This window comes from Cricetulus griseus (genome assembly GCF_003668045.3).
Source record: "Cricetulus griseus strain 17A/GY chromosome 1 unlocalized genomic scaffold, alternate assembly CriGri-PICRH-1.0 chr1_1, whole genome shotgun sequence".
NCBI classification, from domain to species: Eukaryota; Metazoa; Chordata; class Mammalia; order Rodentia; family Cricetidae; genus Cricetulus; species Cricetulus griseus.
Window position 1 is genome coordinate 268,091,939 of NW_023276807.1, and position 22,030 is coordinate 268,113,968.

Consider the following 22,030-nt stretch of genomic DNA (forward strand, 5'->3'; position numbering starts at 1 on the left):
TTCTAGTGACTAACTTCTGATGGGTTCCTTGTCACGAGACAGGCATCTGACCTCTAAGTGACCAAGGCAGGTTTATGGCAAGCATGTGTTTGGCTGTTATGGCTGCCGAAAGGGAAGCTGGTTCCTTCACCATAATAGAGGGAGCCATTATAGGTTTAAAGAAAACCTATCTTGCACTATTGAAATGTCCAGAGATCTACAAGGATGGCACCAAATAACAATCTAAGCAATAGTGGAGAGGCCTATTCCTTAAATGCCCGTCTCTGATGATGAGATTGATGGCTACCTTATATGCCATACTAGAGCCTTCATCCAGCAGCTGATGGGAGCAGAGGCTCCACTAGGTTAAGGCACTTGCCTTCAATCTGCCCTGAGTTCAGCCCCAGGACCCACGTGACAGGAAATTTCCAGCTGTCCTCTGACCTCCACACATGCACCCCACAAAGTAAATCAATGTAATTAAAAATATACAAAGGGAATCAAAGGACAGTATTAGCACAGTGTCTTGCCTTGGGAATGGCGTACTCAAGTCACGGGCAGAAAGCTAGCTACCTGTGCCTCAATGACAGAGTACCGACCCCGGTATCTTCGTTAATGTTCACTAGGAGGCAAGCACTATGGGAGAGTTGTTGAATCTAGAAGGCAAAATGACTTGCTTTTAGCTTTGTGTAAGAGGCATAAATTAGAGAAGGAACCTACTCCTGGGACACACAACACAGATCCTCACTTCCCATGTAGTTAACATCCAGTCTTCAGGATCAGACACAAACACGGAGCTCCCAGTACAGTGCTATTCAAGCAGATCTGTTACTCGGTGGCAAGCTGGCCTGAGTGACACTGCTTTTCCTCCGAGGCTGCCTTCCTGCCTACAGAGCCCTAGCCAGCACCACTGTCTGTCTGTCCCCTCTCATCTGCACTGGCATCACTCTGGCTCCTCACCTGCTCTTTTAGGATTCCAGCTCCCTTTTCTCTACAGATAGGGAAAGGAGAGGAACTGAGGGAAAAGGCACACACAGGAACCTCCCGACATGGGGGAGGTTGTCTATAACAGTATTAAATACTTCCTAGCTGAGGGTCAAATAAGTCATTTTTTTGTTAGTTTTGTTACAAAGCACATCTCACAATGCAGTCAGGCTGCCCCAGCTCTTAAACAGAGGGACTGCAGCTGTGAGCGTCCAGACACAGCACTGTCTTCCATTTGTTTAGTTTTGAGGCTGTTGCATGTAGGTTATGGTGTGTGTGGAGGTCAGAAGACGCCAGCTCATGAGATCAGTTCTGGGGATCAGGCCCGGGTTGTTAGGTGAAGTGGCGACTGGTATGACCTGCTGGGCCATCTCTGATCCTGTCTCTCTGAGACAGGTTCTCACTGGTCAGTGCCTAGGAATCTGTATTCGCAACAGAGCAACCTCTACCTGTGTCTACCCAATATCAGCTCCGTTACTTTCTAAGTCACCTTGGAAACTTGAGGGCAAAGAGATTAACGAATGCATGATCTTTTTAAAAAATTTACCACAAAATAAAAATATATCATAAGAAAGCCACAATCTGTATTTAATATATTAAAATATATTGACACTTTTATAAATAAAACCATTGTAAACAGTAGAGACATGATGAAATTTCTGAAACAGGTTTTATATAAATTAACTGATTTAAAAAATGTGTGAGATTTACATCTTACCTTTAAAAATCATCTAACTTAATTTTGCAAAATTATCAAAATGAAAAAGTGTTCAATATGCTTCCATTTTGTTCCACTTTCACATCATCAGACCTTAAAATTAGTCAGGACATAAAACCTGAGACCGTCAGTGCTGCGGAGCCGACAGAGTGCACCAATGCCAGCTCTGCCTGGGTTCTCAGGACCAGGGCCTCATCCTGCCCACATCCCGCACTTCTGCTGCTGAGGGGCTCTCCACACGGAATCCTGGGCCAATGCTGGAACTCCTGGAGACTCTACATCCGAACCCAGTCCTGGAAGCATCCTCACACTGGGGTGAGAGCTGGCTCTTCACTTAGGCACTGGAGTTCGCACCACTCCTGAGGAAGGATAATGTCCTCTTCTCTACAACTGGCGACTATATAAACGGTGGCTGGACAGGAAAGGGCTCTAATGCCTTTTCTGCATTCTTCCAGTTGTGGAAATTCTCTCGGTACCACTCAACTGGTAGGAAAATCAAAAGACAGTGAAAAGGTAAAAAATACGCATCAATTAAACTCGCTTCCTGAGTCTCACCTTTAAGCTGACTAGTAGGGACTGGTCTCCTGAAAAGCCCTGGAAATGGCATGAGCTACTGTGTTCTGTCCACTGCAAGGGCAGTCCCTGAAGCACTGACCTGAGGGAATGCTGAGGACATTTGGATTTCAGAAATCTCAGGTGGGGAAAGCCATTTATGCTACCTTTAAAGCTATTTTACAGAAAAAAAGAATACCTATCCATCTAAACAGGGAGAATAGGGCTTTGCACTGGGAAGCACAAGTCTAAAGAGGAATGGAAGCTACATTTGCTTTTGGCTTTTAATATTTGCACAAAATATTTTGTATTTAAAGTTTTGAAACAAGTCCTTTTTTGTATTTTTGAGTAGATCCTTTCCTAAGAATACAATTCCAAATATAGTTTTTGTTGCTGTTTTGTTCTGTTTTTTGAGACAAGGTTTCATTATGCAGCCCTAGCAAGCCTGAAAGTTGTTATGTAAACCCGCTAGCCTCAAACTCAAAGATCCTCCTTCCTCCAGATCCTGAATGCTGAGACTAAAGGTGTGTGCCACCACAAAGGGTTGCGACAGCTTTAACACACACACACACACACACACACACACACACACACACACACACACAGACACCACACCACACACACCACATCACACACACACATCACACACACACACACACACACACACACACACACACACACACACCACACACACACACACATCACACACACACACACACACACACACACACACACACACACACCACACACACACAGACACACACACACACACACACACACCACACACACACACACACACACACACACACACACACACACACCACACACACACACAGACACACACACACCACACACACACAGACACACACACACACACACACACACACACACCACACACACACACACACACACACACACACACACACACACACACACACACACACACACACACACACACACACACCACACACACACACACACACACACACACACACACACACACAGACACACACACACACCACACACACACAGTTTCTTATTTTACTAGCTTTTCTGTACATTTTGAATTTACAGAAATTTTCTTCAAAGCTAAGACCCCACTGATGGTAACATGGACACCACTTTACAGACCATTAAGAAGGAAGAAAGGTGTACGAGAAGGCATGAGTGATCACAAAACCAGCCTTTCAAGAACACAAGGAAATGAAGAATTGGGCACTGAGAGTCAGAACGAAGCAAGCAACTGCTGAACTGAGCAGATTCAGGAGGGACAGTGAGAAGTTAGGTCCATTAAACTCAAGATGCTCAGCAAACAGCTTCTAGAAACAAACCAGAGCAGCCGGGGTGCAGTGGGTCCGCACACAGCCTGCAAATCCCTGGAGTGCTGAAATGAACTGCCTCCCTTCCCTTCAGACGATCTATTTATTACGTACCTGTTTTCTTTATTCCTTCTTCCCAAGGCACTTTGGGCTTCCACCCTAAACTGTGGATCTTTTCAGACTTCATTGGATATCTCATGTCATTGTGAGGTCTTGGAAAGCAAAGATTTAAGATATTGTAAACAGAAATCATGCTCGGGACACGCTTATTGTGGACAAATGTTACAAAAATATATAAAACCCATAATTACCAATGCCTCACATTCTTCACAGTCTATACTTTCAATAACTTAATTATTTCAGCCATAATTTAGGTACAAATGAAGTGCCAGGCATACGGAAGAAAATTAACAAATGTCTGATGAATGAATAAATAAATCACCCAGGTACAAGTGAGTGAGGACTCCTGAGTGCCAAGCCTGGGACAAGATGCATTGTCTACATTACAAGGAACGCTTAGGAAACTTTTGTGAGAAGACAACGTCCCAATTTCACACTGGAGAAAAAGAGTCAACAACTTCCTTTAAGCCCGTGGCTAATAACAGTGCCATCTTTAATCTCTGTAGCACTGTCAGAAAACGCGTGAGCTCAACCACCTTTCCAGTGAAGTTTGTATGTACAGCTCTGGTTTCATTAGCACCTAAAACTTTACATCCTCCCCAGAAGTTCCAACCTGTTACTCACCTGTCATTAACGTAGTCCACCCACCTTTCCGTTTCAGACTCTGAACTGGTCTCTTTGATCTGTCAAAAATCAGCAAACGTCTGAGCCACATTTACACAAGACCACAGAGCAAGAACTGTATTTTTGTTTTGTTTTGTTTTGTTTTTGTTTTTTCAAGACAGGGTTTCTCTGTGGCTTTGGAGGCTGTCCTGGAACTCGCTCTTGTAGACCAGGCTGGTCTTGAACTCACAGAGATCCGCCTGCCTCTGCCTCCCGAGTGCTGGGATTAAAGGCGTGCACCACCAACGCCCGGCTAAGAACTGTATTTAAAGCTGATAGAAGCAGACGAGAAAGACAACTGCCTCCCAGTGGGAAGGAGAGGGAGGAGGAGCAGCAACAGCATGGGCACTTACCACCCTGCACAGCTCGGCTGCATCCAGAGCTCATGAAGAGTATGTTCCACATAAACCCCAGGGTCCACGCTAACGCCTAAGACGCAGTGCACGCCGGATCCTCACAGCTCTGCTGTGCCTCCCTGTTCTTTGGCTCTGACAACAGAGCTCCTATTTCTGAAGTGGGAATACTTCACGGTGTGTCTTCAAAATGACTTTTTGGTATAAAGTTAACAGATGTGTCTTAGGGAGGCATGTACACTAACATTCCTCCCTGAAGAACTAATGCCATTTCACACAAAGACACACCGTATACATAATTATGATTTGATTTTCCCACCTGTTCATTTTTAAGTTGAGTAAATGGGAAACTATTAATCAGTGGGAGTCTGCACGAGAAATTTCCGCTACAGGCTGGTGTTTTGGGTTCTTGGTTCTCCGTGGGTGGTAATGCTTGCGGATGCTTCAAACTTCAGGAAGTGGGGGCCTTGCTAAAGACAGCACACCACTGGGGCCGGGCTTTGAGGTGTGCCAGCCTCACCCCACTGCCTGCTCTAGCCTCCAAGCCCCGTCACTGGCCCCCCTCTTGCACCATTATGGGCACTGGCCCTCAAGAACTCTAAGCCGAAATTAACTCTTTTTCCTTAGCACGCTTTGTGGTCATGGTGTTACATCACAGCAGCAGGAGAGTAGCTAATACACATGGTGACTAAATTCTTCATTATTGACACTGACTTGGTGACGACTTCATAAAGACCCTTAGAGCAGACACGTACGTACCAGCTGTATTAGCTCCTTCGCAAGCTGGACAACCGACATTTCAAAGCTGGTCCCAATGTTATAAATCTCCCCTGGCTCTCCCTTTTGGAGGACAGTGAGGAATGCTTCCACCACATCAGCAGCGTAAAGGAAGTTTCTTCTTTGAAGCCCTGATCCATGAATACAGCTGAACGGATAAAATAAAGCAGAATTATAAAGTACAGAAAACACGCTCACAAGCCAGATATAAGCAGGGGCCAGTGTGACTCCTGAGAAGCCAATTTCCAGAGGCCCTAGAAATCTGTGATGGAAAAAAAAACAGTTCCCTTAAAATTTCTTCCTCATTTCTTAAAAGATGCCCAAACTTCTTGAGAATCCTTAATTTAAAAAGTGGAAAACATGCCTCCCTAAAACACATCTGTTAATTTTATACCAAAAAGTCATTTTGAAGAAACACCTAAGTTGCTGGGGTTATACAGAACTGTAACTGTGGCCACTTGGGGAACTGAATCAAGAGGATTCCATGTTCAAGATTGGCCCAAGCAATTTCAAAAAGGAAAAAAAAAAAATCAACAATAATGAAATCACAGGGCTGGGGATGCAACTGGGGCTACAGCTTAGAACCAGCAAGGCCCGTTTCCAAGCCCTAGAACCTAAAAGTCATGGGAAAATTAAAATGAAAATCCACATCTCTACATTAAATTAACCGTTTGGAAATATAAAATTATATATAGATGTCAAAATTTTGTTTTGCAACTCTAAGTTCCATGGTAGATAATTTCAGAATTTACCTTAGCAAATTATGAAGATGAAGTTTAGTTATTGAAAAACGATCACATTAAATGAAGAAAGCATTCCTACATGGCAGGATGCTCAACTCCATGGTCTCTTTAACACTTTATGGCTTTCAAAGATTGCTACTGAATACTACTGACATAGCCGAGAGCATATGAGTGCAAAAATAAAAAGCAACGTACCATTTCCTGTCGTGTTGGAGCAAAGATATAAATTTTGGAATAACCTAGAAGAATATTTAAATGTCATTTCAGACTTGGAAAATGACATTGATATGAATGTAAACTCCTAAGATTAAAAATGGTTACTAAAATATATATGTGTAGAAACAGTCTGATTCTTTTAAACTAAATTCATGACATTTGGTAAATAAGAGAACGCTAAGGTAGTCTGTGATTTCATAAAAACCCGATGATGAAAAGATAGGTACAGTGGAAGTCAGAGGAACCGCCATGGACAGTTTGCAGCCAACACACGCACGCCGCCTCTCTGGAGAGTTCTTACATGAAGGCAGGCACCACATACAACTTATCACTTACATATAAGCACCCAAAGCACCCACTCAGTCAGTCCAAGCTCTCCACATCTCCCTGACTAGCTTTTAACTTCTGTACACCCCGACACAACTGCAGACCAGTCTTCCGCGCTGCAGCGGGCAATGCTGGGAGTGCTTTAGCGTGCAAGGAAGACAATGCATGCCCGTGCACATCCTAAATGCCGTCATTTCATTATACCCCCCAACTCAAAGACAACGGTCAGAGGACCCAAAGGCACGGCAGCTGGAATGCGTCAAGCGGAAACTCGGAGTGAAATCTTCAAACTGAGTCTGATGAACTCTTGGGCAATCCCCACAGAGAACTTAGTTACTTCAGACAAATAACTGCTGGGGTTATTTTAGAGGAAGCCACTCACTAAGAATTTAGAAATGAAGTTTACCTTTTCGGGATACTGGTGTGGTCCATAAACATTACTGCTTCTGGTGATGACAACTGGAAACTTAGAGCGGACACTCAACATTAGTGGGAGGGAAGGACCCAACAATCAGTCCTAACCGACACACTGTCAGCACACAGTGAGGAGCCTGTCTGAGAAGTTTTATAAAGACAGGCTCACATCTGTAATCCTGACGCTCGTGAGGCTAACACAGGAGGATTTCTAGTCTAAGACCAGTCTGAGCTATGCAGTGGGACTCAAGTTTTTGTTTTTTTTTTTTTTTTTTTTAAGTCAGTCCTGGTGGTGTATGCTTTAATATGAGAAGTCAGGAGGCAGAGGCAGGGGGATCTCTGAATTTGAGGCCAGCCTGGTTTACATGGTAAACTCTAGGCCATCCAGGGCCACAAAATAAGATCATATTCAAAAAAAAAAAAAAGACAGGAGAGGACAGGGCTCAGATAAAAGCCACAGTCCAATAGGAAGAACAGGATCCTTCTCATGTGGAGACAATGGGAAGATGGATATAGAGAGAGGCACAGAGTCAGGTTAAACACTGAGGCCTTCCACACCATCATTTCCCAGATGGCTCCAGCAGTCCACAGCCAATGAGACGGTAACAGGGTAGACATCAACTCGACTCTCCCCACTGGATCAACCCTACGAGTAAAAAGATCACCACAAAAAGCAAGGGGACACCAAGGAACTTCTGAGCTTGCGTTTCTGACTCAGCCCCTAATAACCAATAAGGCCACTGGGAAGCCAAATATGTGGCATTGGAGCTGCTAATACTTGTTCTGATTAAACTCTGTCACTGTCAGAGCCACCGACGTAAGCCTTCAAGTCTACCTCACATGGAGGAGTCAAGGCAGCTGAATCACACAGAGACAAGCAACTTTGGGAAAGGAACCTGTCATCCCTCCACCTGCAGGATTTCCATGGAGCTTCTCTCTAGACCTGTAATGTTCTAATAGTGCAATAGGAACGAACTTGTTTCAGGTTTGTGCTTTGAAGAGGAACTGAACACGAGGTTCATGTAATGTAAGGTTTCAATACTTATAAGCCCTACTGCCTAAGTCTTTAAACCAAGTCTTCTATACCAGAGCTGACTTAGAATGCTAAAACTTAAGTCCACAGTAAATGGCTCGAGTTTCAGGCCTGGTGAGATGGTAAGAGAGTACTTGCTACCAAGCCTGATGACCTAGCTCAACGCCTGAACGCACATGGTGGAAGGAAGACAGTGGCTTCCATAAGTTGTCCTCTGACCACCACACTCATTATAGAACACAATACATACATTCACTCACATGCACAATAAATAAATAAATAAATAAATAAATAAATAAATAAATAAAAAACATTAACAAAGAGTCACAAAAATCAGCTTTTACCTTGTATCGCTCCCAATAAGACTGTACAAAACACTCAGCAGCGGCTTTAGATGAAGCATATGGGTTTGTAGGTTGTTTGGGTGATGATTCATCAAACTCCTAGTTTTAAAAGGAATTATACATACTCTCTAAGTAGAAAACATATTACAAGGTCTATGTGCATGATTTAACAGTAGTCTGTGTCAAATTCAAGAGGACCTGGGTTCAATCCCAGCACACACATACATGAGTGCACATTCACACACACACACACACACACACACACACACACACACACACACACACACACTCAAACAAAATTGAAAACCAACCATACTACTAGTTTGAAATGTCAATCACTACATCTAAGAAACCATTTCTTGCTCTGGTGGTACACACCTGTGATCCCAGCACTTGGGAGGTGGAGGAATGGAATTGGAACCCTGTCTCAAAAAAGACAAACAAGAACCAAACCAACACAAGAACCTCTTGAATTCCAGCCAAGGAAAGAGGGTTTTTTTCTTCTTTTTTCTTCTTTTTTTTTTCTTTTTTTTTTATTTTTGTAGACAGGGTCTCTCTGTGTAGCTTTGGAGCCTATCCTGGCACTCACTCTGGATACCAGGTTGGCCTCGAACTCACAGAGATCCGCCTGCCTCTGCCTCCTGAGTGCTGGGATTAAAGACGTGCGCCACCAACACCAGGTGGAAAGAGGGTCTTAAAAAGTGTGTGTGTGTGTGTGTGTGTGTCGGGGAGAGGAGACAGAAAATGAAGTTACTGAGTGGGTGGGAGGGCATATTATATCACATCTATGTTGGCAACTATTTAAAATACTCTTAAAGATTTTGTATTATTTTTGTATGTATATGTGTGTGTGTGTGAGAGAGATTATGTGCAGCACATATACGCAGGAACCCATGGAAATCACAGCTCTCTGGGAACTGGAGTTACACATGATTATAAGTAACCCCATGGATGCTAGGAGCCACGGTAGGGTCCTCTGTACCAGCAATAAAGACATCTTTTCAGCCTTGTATTTATTAATTTGAGGCAAAGTATCACTAGGTTACCCAGGGTAGCTTTTAACTTGGGCTCCTTCTGAGCTCAGATGATGGACCCATGCCACCAGGCCTGATTAAAATTTCTTTACAACCACCTTGGGTGAATAAGCACCGTCTTAGGAAATCTTGGTATAGCTGTTGGCAGTTACTGTTGTAACATTCCAGAGCTCACCACTGAAACAAATTCATGTAGTTATTTAGTTATAAAGATGACTGTCAGAATAACCTACATGATAGAGCTAAAAAGAACTGGTACCAGGCAAAATGATAGGTGGGAATGAAGTTTGTGTATCATCCCTTGTTTTGTGCAGTCAATAAATCACTAATGCTCGTGGTGGAGCGACAGTTGCATGGACTTGGGATTGGGAGGTCAGGGTCTTTTCTATGCACCACGCAGACACTGTTGAGTGCTTTCTCTCAGAACACAGTTCTGAAGATCCTCCAGAGAGCAGAAACCGATGGCGATGGTGGCACACGCCTTTAATCCCAGCACTCGGGAGGCAGAGGCAGGCGGATCTCTGTGAGTTCGAGACCAGCCTGGACTACAAGAGCGAGTTCCAGGACAGCCTCCAAAGCCACAGAGAAACCCAGTCTTCAAAAACAAAACAAACAAACAGAGAGCAGAAACCAGCTGCTGGCTAATACCACACCAAATGTCCACACATGGGAAGTGCTGGGAACCCTTTCCAAAAACAACACACACCAACACACATTTTAATTCTCACAAACATATACTTATATAAGGAAATCTACAGTTTTACCGGGTAAGAGTTGGGTGCTTATATGCCAACCACGGTAGTGATCTGAAGACTAAAACTTCAGAAATATGAGAAAGCATACCCTTCTCTACCTCATTTAACTTTTGACTGGTATTATTCTTTCAGTCTGTACAAGATCCCACAACTGCAATAAAGGGTTAACTGTGTAGAGATTATCTTAACCATTAATAACTTTTAGAAGTAAGCATCCAGTACCTGTTATATGCACACAGATTTATTCTGAGGCTTCTCTCTGGTACCCTCTTAATTTCAGGCCCATTGTACCTAGCAGTACAGATACTTTTTAAAATTTATCTTTATTTTGTATGCATTGGTATTTTGCCTACATATATGTCTGTGTAAAGGTGTCAGGTTCCCTAGACCTGAAGTTATAGACAGTTGTAAGCTGCCATGTGGGTGCTGGGAACTGAACCCATGTCCTGTGGAAGAGCAGTGATGCTCTTAATCACCGAGCCATCTCAGCCCTGCAGTATAGGTATTTGTTTATTCTGAGGTTTTTGTTTTCATATCCTGGCTAGGATCAAGCACAGGACACACTGAGAAAGTACTCAACATGGAGCCAGACCCTAGTTTGTTACTGATTTCCCATCTACACTGATCTAGACCCTAGCCTGTTACTGACTCCCAAAAGAGCATGTCTTTAAAAGAAAGGACCACGGAAAGGAAACTGTGGACTGAAGAATGGTTCAACTCTATACGGGCACACTGTAAGCAGAATAGAAAAGCCAGGTGAACTTCAGTGAAACAGACTCTATCCAGGCACACTGTAGGTGGAATCCATTTTCTAAGCTTACCTGATCGAGACTGCCTCCATACACTTCATCTGTGCTGACGTAGATAAATTTCTCCACTCTGGCTTCATAAGCAGTATTTACCAAAACATGAGTGCCATAAACATTGACATATGTGAACTCAAAGGCACGGACAAACGAGAGATCTAAAAAGGACGAGAGAAGCTACAATGATTCTGTTCATGGAACAAAACAAATACCAAAAGCCTGACGCAGGGCTAAGAATGCTTACTTTCCATTCTTCACACAACTGCAACAGGGTTAAGAAATAACTCAATGCAGTTGACTCATGTTTGGCTTCATGTGCTCCAAGCCGGCCTCGAACTTACTGTGTAGCTAGGCATGACACTGAACTTCTATTTTTAATTAATTACTATGTGTGAGTGCATGTGTGCACGAGCCCGTGCGTGTGCGTGTGCGTGTGCGTGTGTGGGTGTGTGTGCGTGTGTGTGTGTGTGTGTGTGTGTTACAATTTAAGGGTGGAGCCATCCCCTCCACCACGTGGACTCCGGGGATCAGATTCAGGTTATCAGGCTTGCACAGGAAGAGCCTTTACCCACTGAGCCATCTCACTGACCTAATCTTGAACTTGTGATCTTCCCGTCTCTCACTCCCAAGTGCTGAAAAGAGAGGTAAAGATAAAGAGCAGATAAGCAGCCTGGGGCCTTCTTTAATTTTGGTCACATGGCCCCCTCCTCTTTTAATCCTGCACTTGACACCTGGCAACCTCAACCCCCCTCCGACTCCTACCGCACTGGGCTGCACAGCTTCTGACTACATGTGCACCCTCCCTAAACTGTAGTACAAGTTTCTCTACCCCTAAAATTAACCAAATACAGACATTCCTGTATCTGAGTATAAGACAGAAAGGCCATTCCGGCCTGAACTGGTTTGTGGTGCATGTATAGTAAGGCAAAGCGCACCCTCCTAGTGAACCTTTAGGGTCAACTGTCTATTTACTATCTATGTCTGCTGTGGTAGTTTGAATGTATTTGGCCACCATAATCTCCTAAGGAGTGGCACTGTTGGAGGTGTAGCTTTGCTGACGTGGGGATGGACTTGTTAGACAAAAGTGTGTCACCGTGGGGACAGGCTTTGGGGTTTCCTATGCTCATGGTTCCGCCTAGTGTCTCAGTTGACTTCCTGTCGCCAACAAGATGTAGGTCTTTGAGCTCCAGCACCTAGTCTGCCTGCACTTGGCTCCAATGCTGCTGCCTTCATCATGACAATGGACTGAACATCTGAAACTGTCAGCGAGCCACCCCAATTAAATGTTTTCATTTACATGAGTTGTCATGGTGTCTCATCACAACACTAAAAACCCTACCTATGCATAATTGGGTTCCCTTGATTAAAATCAGATGCAGCTTGGGAAGAGACATGCCTATGAGGAGAGATGACTATCTGACCTCATCTATCCGTCAGGACAGACAACCGGCAGAGCAACGCCCCTCAGTCACCAGCTCCTCTCTTCACCCTCTATCAAAACAGTCTAAGTACCTTTCTTCACAGGCCCCACTGGCAAACACAACAGGACATGTGGGCAGGCCGGGCTAATAAATAGGTACAAGAGTGCTTGCCTAGTGTGTGTGATGCTAGTCCCCAGTGAAACCAGTACAGTGGTGGGGAGAAGCTGAAAACAAAACAAAAAACCTAAACCAGAAACAACAACAACAAAAAAAATGCACAAGGTAGGAAAAACTACCTGAACTTAATGGAGATAAACAGTCCATATCAACAATTTATAAAATAATTTATAAAGCCGGGCGTTGGTGGCGCACGCCTTTAATCCCAGTACTCGGGAGGCAGAGGCAGGTGGATCTCTGTGAGTTCAAGACCAGCCTGGTCTCCAGAGCGACTGCCAGGATAGGCTCCAAAGCCACAGGGAAACCCTGTCTCGAGGGGGGAAAAGTGTATATATATATATATGGTCTCTAAGGGGGAAAAGTGTATATATATATATATATATGGTCTCTAAGGGGGGAAAAGTGTATATATATATATATGGTCTCTAAGGGGGAAAAGTTTATATATATATATATATGGTCTCTAAGGGGGAAAAGTGTATATATATATATATGGTCTCTAAGGGGGAAAAGTGTATATATATATATATGGTCTCTAAGGGGGAAAAGTGTATATATATATATATGGTCTCTAAGGGGGAAAAGTGTATATATATATATATGGTCTCTAAGGGGGAAAGTGTATATATATATATATGGTCTCTAAGGGGGAAAAGCGTATATATATATATATATGGTCTCTAAGGGGGAAAAGTGTATATATATATATATATGGTCTCTAAGGGGGAAAAGTGTATATATATATATATGGTCTCTAAGGGGGAAAAGTGTATATATATATATATGGTCTCTAAGGGGGAAAAGTGTATATATATATATATGGTCTCTAAGGGGGAAAAGTGTATATATATATATATGGTCTCTAAGGGGGAAAAGTGTATATATATATATATATGGTCTCTAAGGGGGAAAAGTGTATATATATATATATATGGTCTCTAAGGGGGAAAAGTGTATATATATATATATGGTCTCTAAGGGGGAAAAGTGTATATATATATATATGGTCTCTAAGGGGGAAAAGTGTATATATATATATATGGTCTCTAAGGGGGGAAAAGTGTATATATATATATATATGGTCTCTAAGGGGGAAAAGTGTATATATATATATATGGTCTCTAAGGGGGAAAAGTGTATATATATATATATGGTCTCTAAGGGGGAAAAGTGTATATATATATATATGGTCTCTAAGGGGGAAAAGTGTATATATATATATATGGTCTCTAAGGGGGGAAAAGTGTATATATATATATGAACAGCAGTTTAAATAAATAATGGACTTTATGGTGTTCAACTTCACTTATATGAAGAAAATTCAAATTTAAATCTTTTATTTATTAGACAAGCAAAAAATAAAAAAAAAATTGACAAGAGTGGCTATAGATGGCTGGGTGGCTAAGAACGCTTGTGTTGGATTCCCAGCACCCACATGGCAGCTAAAAACCATGTGACCTCCAGTTCTAGGGGCTCTGGTGCCTGTTGTGACTTCCACAGGCTCCTGCACACATGTGGTACGCGGCTGGAAGACCAGCTGCCTAAGGCGCAGTTAACCGCGTCCCGACAGCGCTGAGCTCCGGTGAGATGGAGGCTCCTCTGCAGCAGGGCTCCCTCTCTACCCCATCTGGACACTGTCTCTAGACCCGGATGTGTGATCTTATCTAAAGCTGCCCCGGAGCTTGGGTGCCTGACCTTATCTAAAATGTGACTCTGACACGGTTCCTTGCAAACGCTCTCCCCCTGCCTCCCATATGGTAACTTGGTGTTGTGTTCTAGCTGTATGGTAGGACCATGCTGCCAAACTCAAATTAGGAGATGCCCCAGCTGCTGTCCCCATCCTGTGTTCCCCGATCCTGAAATAAAGTTGAGCTGTCTCACTGGGGCTGACTTAGGAAAGGCATTTCCATTGTACTCACAGGCTGTACAAAGCCCTGCATGCCACCTCTACTCCCTTTGTCCTCAAGGCCACCAGTCCATGAGGACAAGGGAGGCCCCAGTACACATGCATACACACGGGAGCATACACTTACAACATAACAAAGGGCATTTTGTAGGTGAGGCTAAGCGGACGGAGAAACACCCTTCTGCACACTAGGGGTGAGTGAGTCTACAGCAGTGTTCTCCACCCTCCCAACGCTGTGACCCTTTAGTCTAAGTCCTCACGGTGTCGGTGTGGTGACCCCCCAATCACAAAATTATTTTCCCTGCTACTTCATAACTGTAATTTTGCTACTGTTATGAATCATTATGTAAATATCTGCTATGCGGGGGGTGGGGGGGTATCTGATCTGTGACCCCTGTGAAAGGGTCACCTGACACATGAAGGGTTCACAACCCGCAGGCTAAGAACCGCTGGTCTAAACGATGTACTCAAACCCAGAGGGAGGAAATCTGGAGATGTGTAGCCAAACTGATTTGCACTTATCGCTTAGTCCCGACCTATGAGCTGACTTCCCCCCTAAAATCTATGCTGATGCCTACTCCCACCGTACAATGGAGCGTGATTACGCCTGGAGATAGGTTTTCCAGAGGCGATTCAGTCAAAATGAACCCCTGAAGGTAAACACTAATCCAGATGTGTGGCCTTACAAGAATAAAATCTGGACCCAAAACAGATTCGAGGGCAGGAACACAGAGAAGTCGTGTGAGGCCGTGGAAAAGCAGAGCATGCTGGGAAACCCCGAAGCTAAGCACGGACCATCTGTTTCACCAGGTGAGGACAGTGCCAAGGGCTACGAGGTTATGCCAAAGAGGACTCAAGAAGCAACCAGAAGTGGCTTCCAGTGGCTACTGGAAGGCTGAGTGCTGACAACACACCACAACTGACTAAAGCAAGCAAGAAATGAAAGTCACGTTAAAATCCATGAATCCGTAATGATACTATACAGAAAAAGAAGTAACCAAGTCATTACCACAGAACTCTGCACAGGTAAAAAGAATAAGGCAGCTAAGGGGGCTGCCACCATCAGCTGAATCTCAAGAACTGATACAAAGAGCCTGCCCTTAAATTCCGATTTAACATATGAATGGGGAAAAAAGGACAATGAGAAAATCATCATTGCCAAAGCTCAAACGCACCCAAATCTTAACTGCGCAAAACAGTGATGTGTGCCTGAAAAAAAAAAAAATTAAACACAACAGACTTGAAAGCCTATCTGAAAACAAGGCTGGGCATAAACAAAGCTAGAGGGCGTGATCTGGGCAGAGGGCAGAGGTTTCCGGACTTTACACTCTGAAAGCTGATTACATTATGTAAGGTGACTACACAGACTGTTCTTTCCAAATGAGCAGTGGGAAAGGAAAAGAAAACAATTCCACAGCTGAGTCTTTAAGAGATAGCAAACAGGGAAATATGGATGGCCACACAGATTTTTCAGAAGAAGTGAGATGTAGGCTGAGGAGCCTGCCTAGCATGCACAAGCTAAATCACGAAGGCAGACAAGTGCCGGAGATAAATTATAGGAAGACATCCTGAGACGACACGGCCACACCCATGCCAACTAACAGGCTTTCAAGGCAATCCATACCACCAAGCAAGACCACTTCAGAACTGGGGCGATGGCTCAGTGGGTACGAGTGCTTCCTGTTCAAGTGAAGGGACCCGAGTTCAGACCCCACACCACACACTGGGCATGTCTGCAGTCCCGAGCTGGGGAGTGGAGACGCAGATCCCAGGAGCTGGCTGGCTGCCCAGTGAGTCCAGATAGTGGGTTCCAGGCTCAGAAAGAGGCTCTGCCTCAGGAGTAAGGCAGAGTCCACCATGGGAAGACACTTGATGTCCTCCTCTGGCTTCTGCATGTGCCCTCATGCAGAACACCTACCTGCACACACACACACACACACACACACACACACACACTCACACACACACATGAAACATGATAACATAATGGTTCAGCTAGCCAGGAACATACAAGAGATCACTACTTCTCATCCTTATTCCTGGACTTTGGATTTCTTCACGAGGGAAAGAAGAGGCCAGTCATAGCTATAGCGTAAAACAGTGCTTACCTACATGTGTCTGGGCAGCAAAATGGAGTACTATGTCTATTTTCTCCATTTCAAACAGCAGCTTCACAAAGTGGGAGTCACAAATGTCGCCCTGCATGGAACGGCAAACGGACGGGTGGGGTTTCTTGAGTGCTTGCATTCGTAATAACCGGTTTTACTTTACCACCCCTCCATTTCTACCCCCCCCCCCCCCCGCCCGAGTTCAACAGAAAATGTCTTGAAGTCAGTCAAGCAGCCAGCCAAGTAAAATGCAATGTGGCTCTTCAACATCTTAGAACATGTGCATTTAATTCAGAATATTTTTGCAAATGTTTCAAGCAATATTTTTGCTGAGCACCAACTTCTTCTAAATTTTGTACTGCTGTCTATCACATATTTGCAAAGTTAAGATATCAGGAATTTTTTTTAGCATTAAGAAAAATAAATCTTTGCTGGGTATTGGTGGCGCACGCCTTTAATCCCAGCACTCAGGAGGCAGAGGCAGGAGGAACTCTGTGAGTTTGAGCGCCAGCCTGGTCACAGACGGTGCAATGCCCAGGATTAGGCTCACCAAAGCTACACAGAGAAGGCCTGTCTTGAAAAATCAAAAAAAAAAAAAAAAAAAAAAAAAAAACAAAAAAAAAAAAAAAAAAAAAAAAAGAAAAAAAAGAAATCTTTTAGAGAGTTATACTAAAATACATTTAAAACAAGTGTAGCATGTATGTTTAATTCACATATTATGTCAACTATCATACATTTGCCAAGTTAACAAAACGCCTAGTCTATGCAGCTTTTATGTGATAATCTAAAAGCAGAACTCTCTACAGCATGTACTATTCTGGGAAATATCTGGTCCTTAACATGTTTGCAACATAAAAAAGTTTATGATTTCTGATGACTAAAGAGGCACTGTCAGCCAAGCTTCCATACCTGTATAAATTTGTAGTTCTGCTTGTTAGAAACGGGTTCAAGATTCTTCAAGCTTGCACAGTAATCCAGCTTGATGAAGAGAATGTTTTGGGGAGGAAACAACACACAAAGATCAGCTCCTCCGATGACAAGTCAATTTAGTTTGAGGGTCACATATGCTAAACCCTGATACAAGAACACATCTTCTAAAAATGCTTCCTGCATTTTACACTTTTAAAGCCTCCGGCATCCTCAGAGTAAAAGCAGGTCATTGTTAATTTTCAAAGGAATAAACCAAGAGAAATGCTGTTACAAATCTCTCTTTAAAACTGTTCCTGCTCAAGCTCCCTCATCACTGGTGGCTAAAACTAAAATTGTTTAGTTCTTGACAGAAAAGGAACTGGCGACTGAAGATTTAAAAACACCTGCTTCATACGTATATAACTCATCACACCTCCTCTAACATGGACGTCAGTGCATATCTAGTTAGGGCTGGAGAGATAGCTCCGAGGTTAAGAGCACCAGTGGTTATTACAGAGGACCTGGGTTTGGTTCCTACCACCTACACCTGGCGGCTCACAACTGTCTGTAACTCCTGTTCTGATCCAACACCTCTGGGCGTTGAGGGCCACTGAACTCATGTGCACATACCCATATGTAGACACACACACACACACCTACTCATAATTTATTATTATTATTTTGTATTTTCATTTATGTATTTTGAGACAGTGCTTAACTGTGTACCCCTGGCTGTCCTGGAACTCCCTACATAGACCAGGCTGGCCTTGAACCCACAGGGATCCGCTCTGCTGGTTGTGGTATCACACACTAGGAGGATGTGCTGCAGGAGCAGTGTGGGAGAGTCAGAAGTTTGAGGGCAGCCTGAGCCCTTCCTTTAGAGCAGGCCGGACGGCTTTGTGGGTGAAGACACTTGCCACCAAGCCTGGTCCTGGGAGCCACACAGTGAAGGAAAGAACTCACACCCACAAGGGGTCTTATGGCCTCTCTACATGCAGGCTGTAGTTCATGTATGCCCCTGCCTCCAAATAAATAAAATGGTATGAAAAAGAATTCTTTCCACCACCTGTTTATAACATTAGGACAGAAAAAAATATGCCAACAGTTAATGGTTGTTATCTCCCTGTACATCTTACCATTGGGTTTTATGAAAAAAAGACATTTGCATGTTTTGCTTAAACTAAAAAAAAAAAAAATCATATTCTTCAGGGAGACTTCAACCATGAGTATAAAGCTGTCAAAACTAAATTAATTTCACCGCCTTTTGTTTGTTTATTTGTTGCTTGTAGATGGGATCTCATGTGTTCCTAGGCTGGCCTGGAACTTGCTATGTAATTCAAGGATGACCCTGAAGTTTTAATTCTTCAGCCCCTACCTCCCTACTGCTCAGAGAATAGGCAAGTGCCACTGCAACTGGTTTTAATTATATCCTAGTGTTAAAATATATATACTTTATAAAATATATCATGTTATGTACGTGTACACACACACATATGAATAGACAGACACACACAGATGTTTCTGGGAGGTGGCAACTATAAAACCAAACAGCCAATTTTAAAAAGCCAAAATAGTAATCACAAAATTACAGTATATATTGAATTTTAAGAAGGGTAAAGCATTTCTTTTGCTAAAAATGCTGAACTGAGAACCTTGGGTTTATAGGCTAGCAAAATAATTTTAAAAGTTTGACCTACGATTAAACACAGCATGAACACATGACAGCCCCCGAGGAGCTGAATAAATTAAAAACTAAATAAAAACCAGGAGAGGAGGAGACCACCTTACCACTTAGCACTCCTCAGTTCTCTGGCACTACTCCTTAACAGTTCCCTGGGACTTTTCAATGATGCGGCCAAAGGAGGTCTAATTCCAGTACATGAAGCTCATTGTTTTATAATACTTACCTTGTCTAGATTTATGACCATGTAGTTGGGATAATCTTCCACTAAGGAGGCAATCACATGGGATGCACTACGAGGAGAAAAGGAACTTTGTGAGTGACAGACATTGACCTCCTAGATTATTAAAGAGTTTCCCTAAGCTTCAGAGTAGTAGGAAAATATTAAGAGGTAACATCACACTTTTCCAAGACAAAGGAAAGATGTAACACACCACACATACACACACACTTTTAACCCACCTTCTCAACAGAACCTATAAACAAACTCATATCCTCCGTGTGCCATGCATAACTTTCTGGCCTGGAGAATAAAGAAAAAGCCAGTTTAACCAAACGATGCTGCCCATGCTTGCTCTGAGTGTGACCATGAAAAATATAAGATCTAGTCCTAGCAAGTACGCTGAGAGACGAATACGCCTTTTCAGGAGCTGCAATGTAATTCCACAGATATCACTGACTTCTGCAACTGAGCTCTCTTGGTACTAAAGTTGGCTGTGTATGCCTGAAATCTCAGGGGGGTCCTGGACTGAACAGGTTTCCTCGGCTAATAATAGCACCTCGAGTTTGGGACTGACAGTGCTTCCTGGGTATCAATGGACCCTGAAAAGGCACTACCTCAGTAAAATGAGGTGCCAGATATTTTCAAACACACACACTTTGGGTTCTTGGGAGTAATGGCAAGCACCGACCAACTGTGAAGATGACGTTTATACTTGGCAGCCCTTTTGCGCACTTTCTAGGGCGTTCTTGTCCTAGAAAGGAGTGCAAGCACTTTCCCACATCCACAAGCCTGTCCATTAAGAGAAACAAGGTGTTCTGGTACCCTCAGCAAAGCGACTTTAAAAGGTCCACTGCATGTCAATGCAGTAGACAAGAATCTCTGCATCGTTATGCCGGAGACACTTTTCCACGAGGGTAGAAGAGGTTCCTGTTCATTATCCACACACTCGGCCACTCCACGATTACTGAAGACCTCCAGAATAACGGACCAGAGCTTGCTTTCTGCAGGTGCCTCATGTACACCAGCCTTCACAGAGTTTATACTCCAGAAGGGGGATAAGGCCATAAACAAGTAAACACAAATAATGCAATTTCAGGTCGTTATCAGTCATAATTTCAGTTATCTAGGGTGGTCCGGTAAGGACTCGGAAGTTGGTATGTGGTTAAATTAACACCTGTGCTGAACAATGCCAATGTCTCAAGTCAGGAAGGGGCATTAGCGTCCCGGGCTCCAAGAACCCTGAGAGGGTTGTGGCGAGTACAGAAAAGAGAGAATGGGTTGGAAAGCAGGGCTTGGCACTAGAGTCTTCTAGATCAGACAAAGATGCTAAACTTTATTAGAAGTCTCACAGAAACCACAAGTATAAAATTTCAAGTGGCTGCCGCATCTCACTTCCTTAAAAACCATGACTTCTGTATGAGGAACATGCTTTACGGAGTCTAAAGAAGACGCAGGGAGCTCCACCAGGGGAGGTGCAGCAGCCGTGTTCCAAGCAAAAGAAGGCAGTGCCAGGCCTAAGGCGGTCGGGACAGAGGTGAGAGGTCAGATTAAGGACAACCTCTCACTCCAGGAAGTAGGGCGGGCTCACTTGGGATGCGCGCACGAGCCCTAGAGGGTCTGCAAACGTGTTCTTAAAGAAAACAGAGAGAGTCCCAGCACGAAGCCCGCCCGCATCGTGTCGAGATGTGCTGGACGTGCGGGCGGGAGGCTAGGCAGAGAGAGCCACAGGGAGAGTTCAACGTGTGCGCCCCACCAAGGGACGGGTGGCAGGCAAACGCCCCGGGCGGGGAGGGGACCTGCGGGCCAGGTGCCGCAGGCGCACGGGATCCTCGCGGTTGGAGGCCCCGGAGCGCGGGAGGAGGGCGCACGGCCCGACCCTGCACCCTCAGCACCCTCCCTCCCGCCGGGACCCTCCGCGCGCGCACCCCGCGCCGAGAGCGGGCGAGCCGCGGGCAAAGGCCAGGGCTGTGCGGAGCGACTCGGCCACCAGCAGCGCTACCTACATGAAGCCGGCGCCCCCGGTCACCAGGACCCGCTTCGCGTAGCTGCCGGGAGGCCCGCAGGGCTGCCCCCGGCCCGCCGCCGACATCTCTGCGCTCAGCCGCGACAGCGACAGCGCCGCAGAGCGCCGCAGCTGAACCACAGGGAAGTGCCGGCCACCGCGACGTTTTGCGACGTTTCCCCCCCCCCCCCCCCCCCCGGCCCGGCCCGACACGTGAAAAGGAAGTCTGCAGCGGCTTCCGGCTTCTCCGAGGGGCGGGGCCGGCCGTGGCACTGCGCAGGCTCGATACCTGTGCCAACCTGCTGGGAGAAGTTGGGGGTCACTGGGGAGCTAAGGTCTGCAACGTTTTCTAGACGAAGTGCAACCCGCCTGTTCGGAGTTAATGAATGGATGTCTTCATTCTTCATTTAAATGTATTTATTTATGTGCATTAGTGTTTTGGCATGTATCCAGTCCCCTGGAACTG

At 44.5% G+C, this 22,030-nt stretch overlaps 1 protein-coding gene across 2 annotated transcripts; it reads right to left on the reverse strand.

Annotated features, from left to right (window-relative positions):
* Positions 1–1,525: 1,525 nt before the first annotated feature.
* On the reverse strand, positions 1,526–21,728 carry Tgds (TDP-glucose 4,6-dehydratase). Of its 2 annotated transcripts, XM_027393946.2 has the most exons (12): positions 21,566–21,727; positions 19,566–19,632; positions 17,659–17,727; positions 16,750–16,840; positions 11,153–11,295; positions 8,543–8,641; positions 7,158–7,217; positions 6,404–6,447; positions 5,448–5,613; positions 4,297–4,355; positions 3,667–3,764; positions 1,526–2,164 (listed from the first exon to the last, which is right to left on the reverse strand). In XM_027393946.2, the coding sequence occupies exons 1-12, from the start codon at positions 21,649–21,651 to the stop codon at positions 2,079–2,081; spliced, it is 1,068 nt and encodes a 355-aa protein (XP_027249747.1). In that variant the 5' UTR covers positions 21,652–21,727; the 3' UTR covers positions 1,526–2,078. The 2 variants fall into 2 exon arrangements, with proteins under 2 accessions (XP_027249747.1, XP_027249748.1); XM_027393947.2 differs by lacking the exon at positions 7,158–7,217 and having other exon boundaries at positions 21,566–21,728.
* Positions 21,729–22,030: the final 302 nt, after the last annotated feature.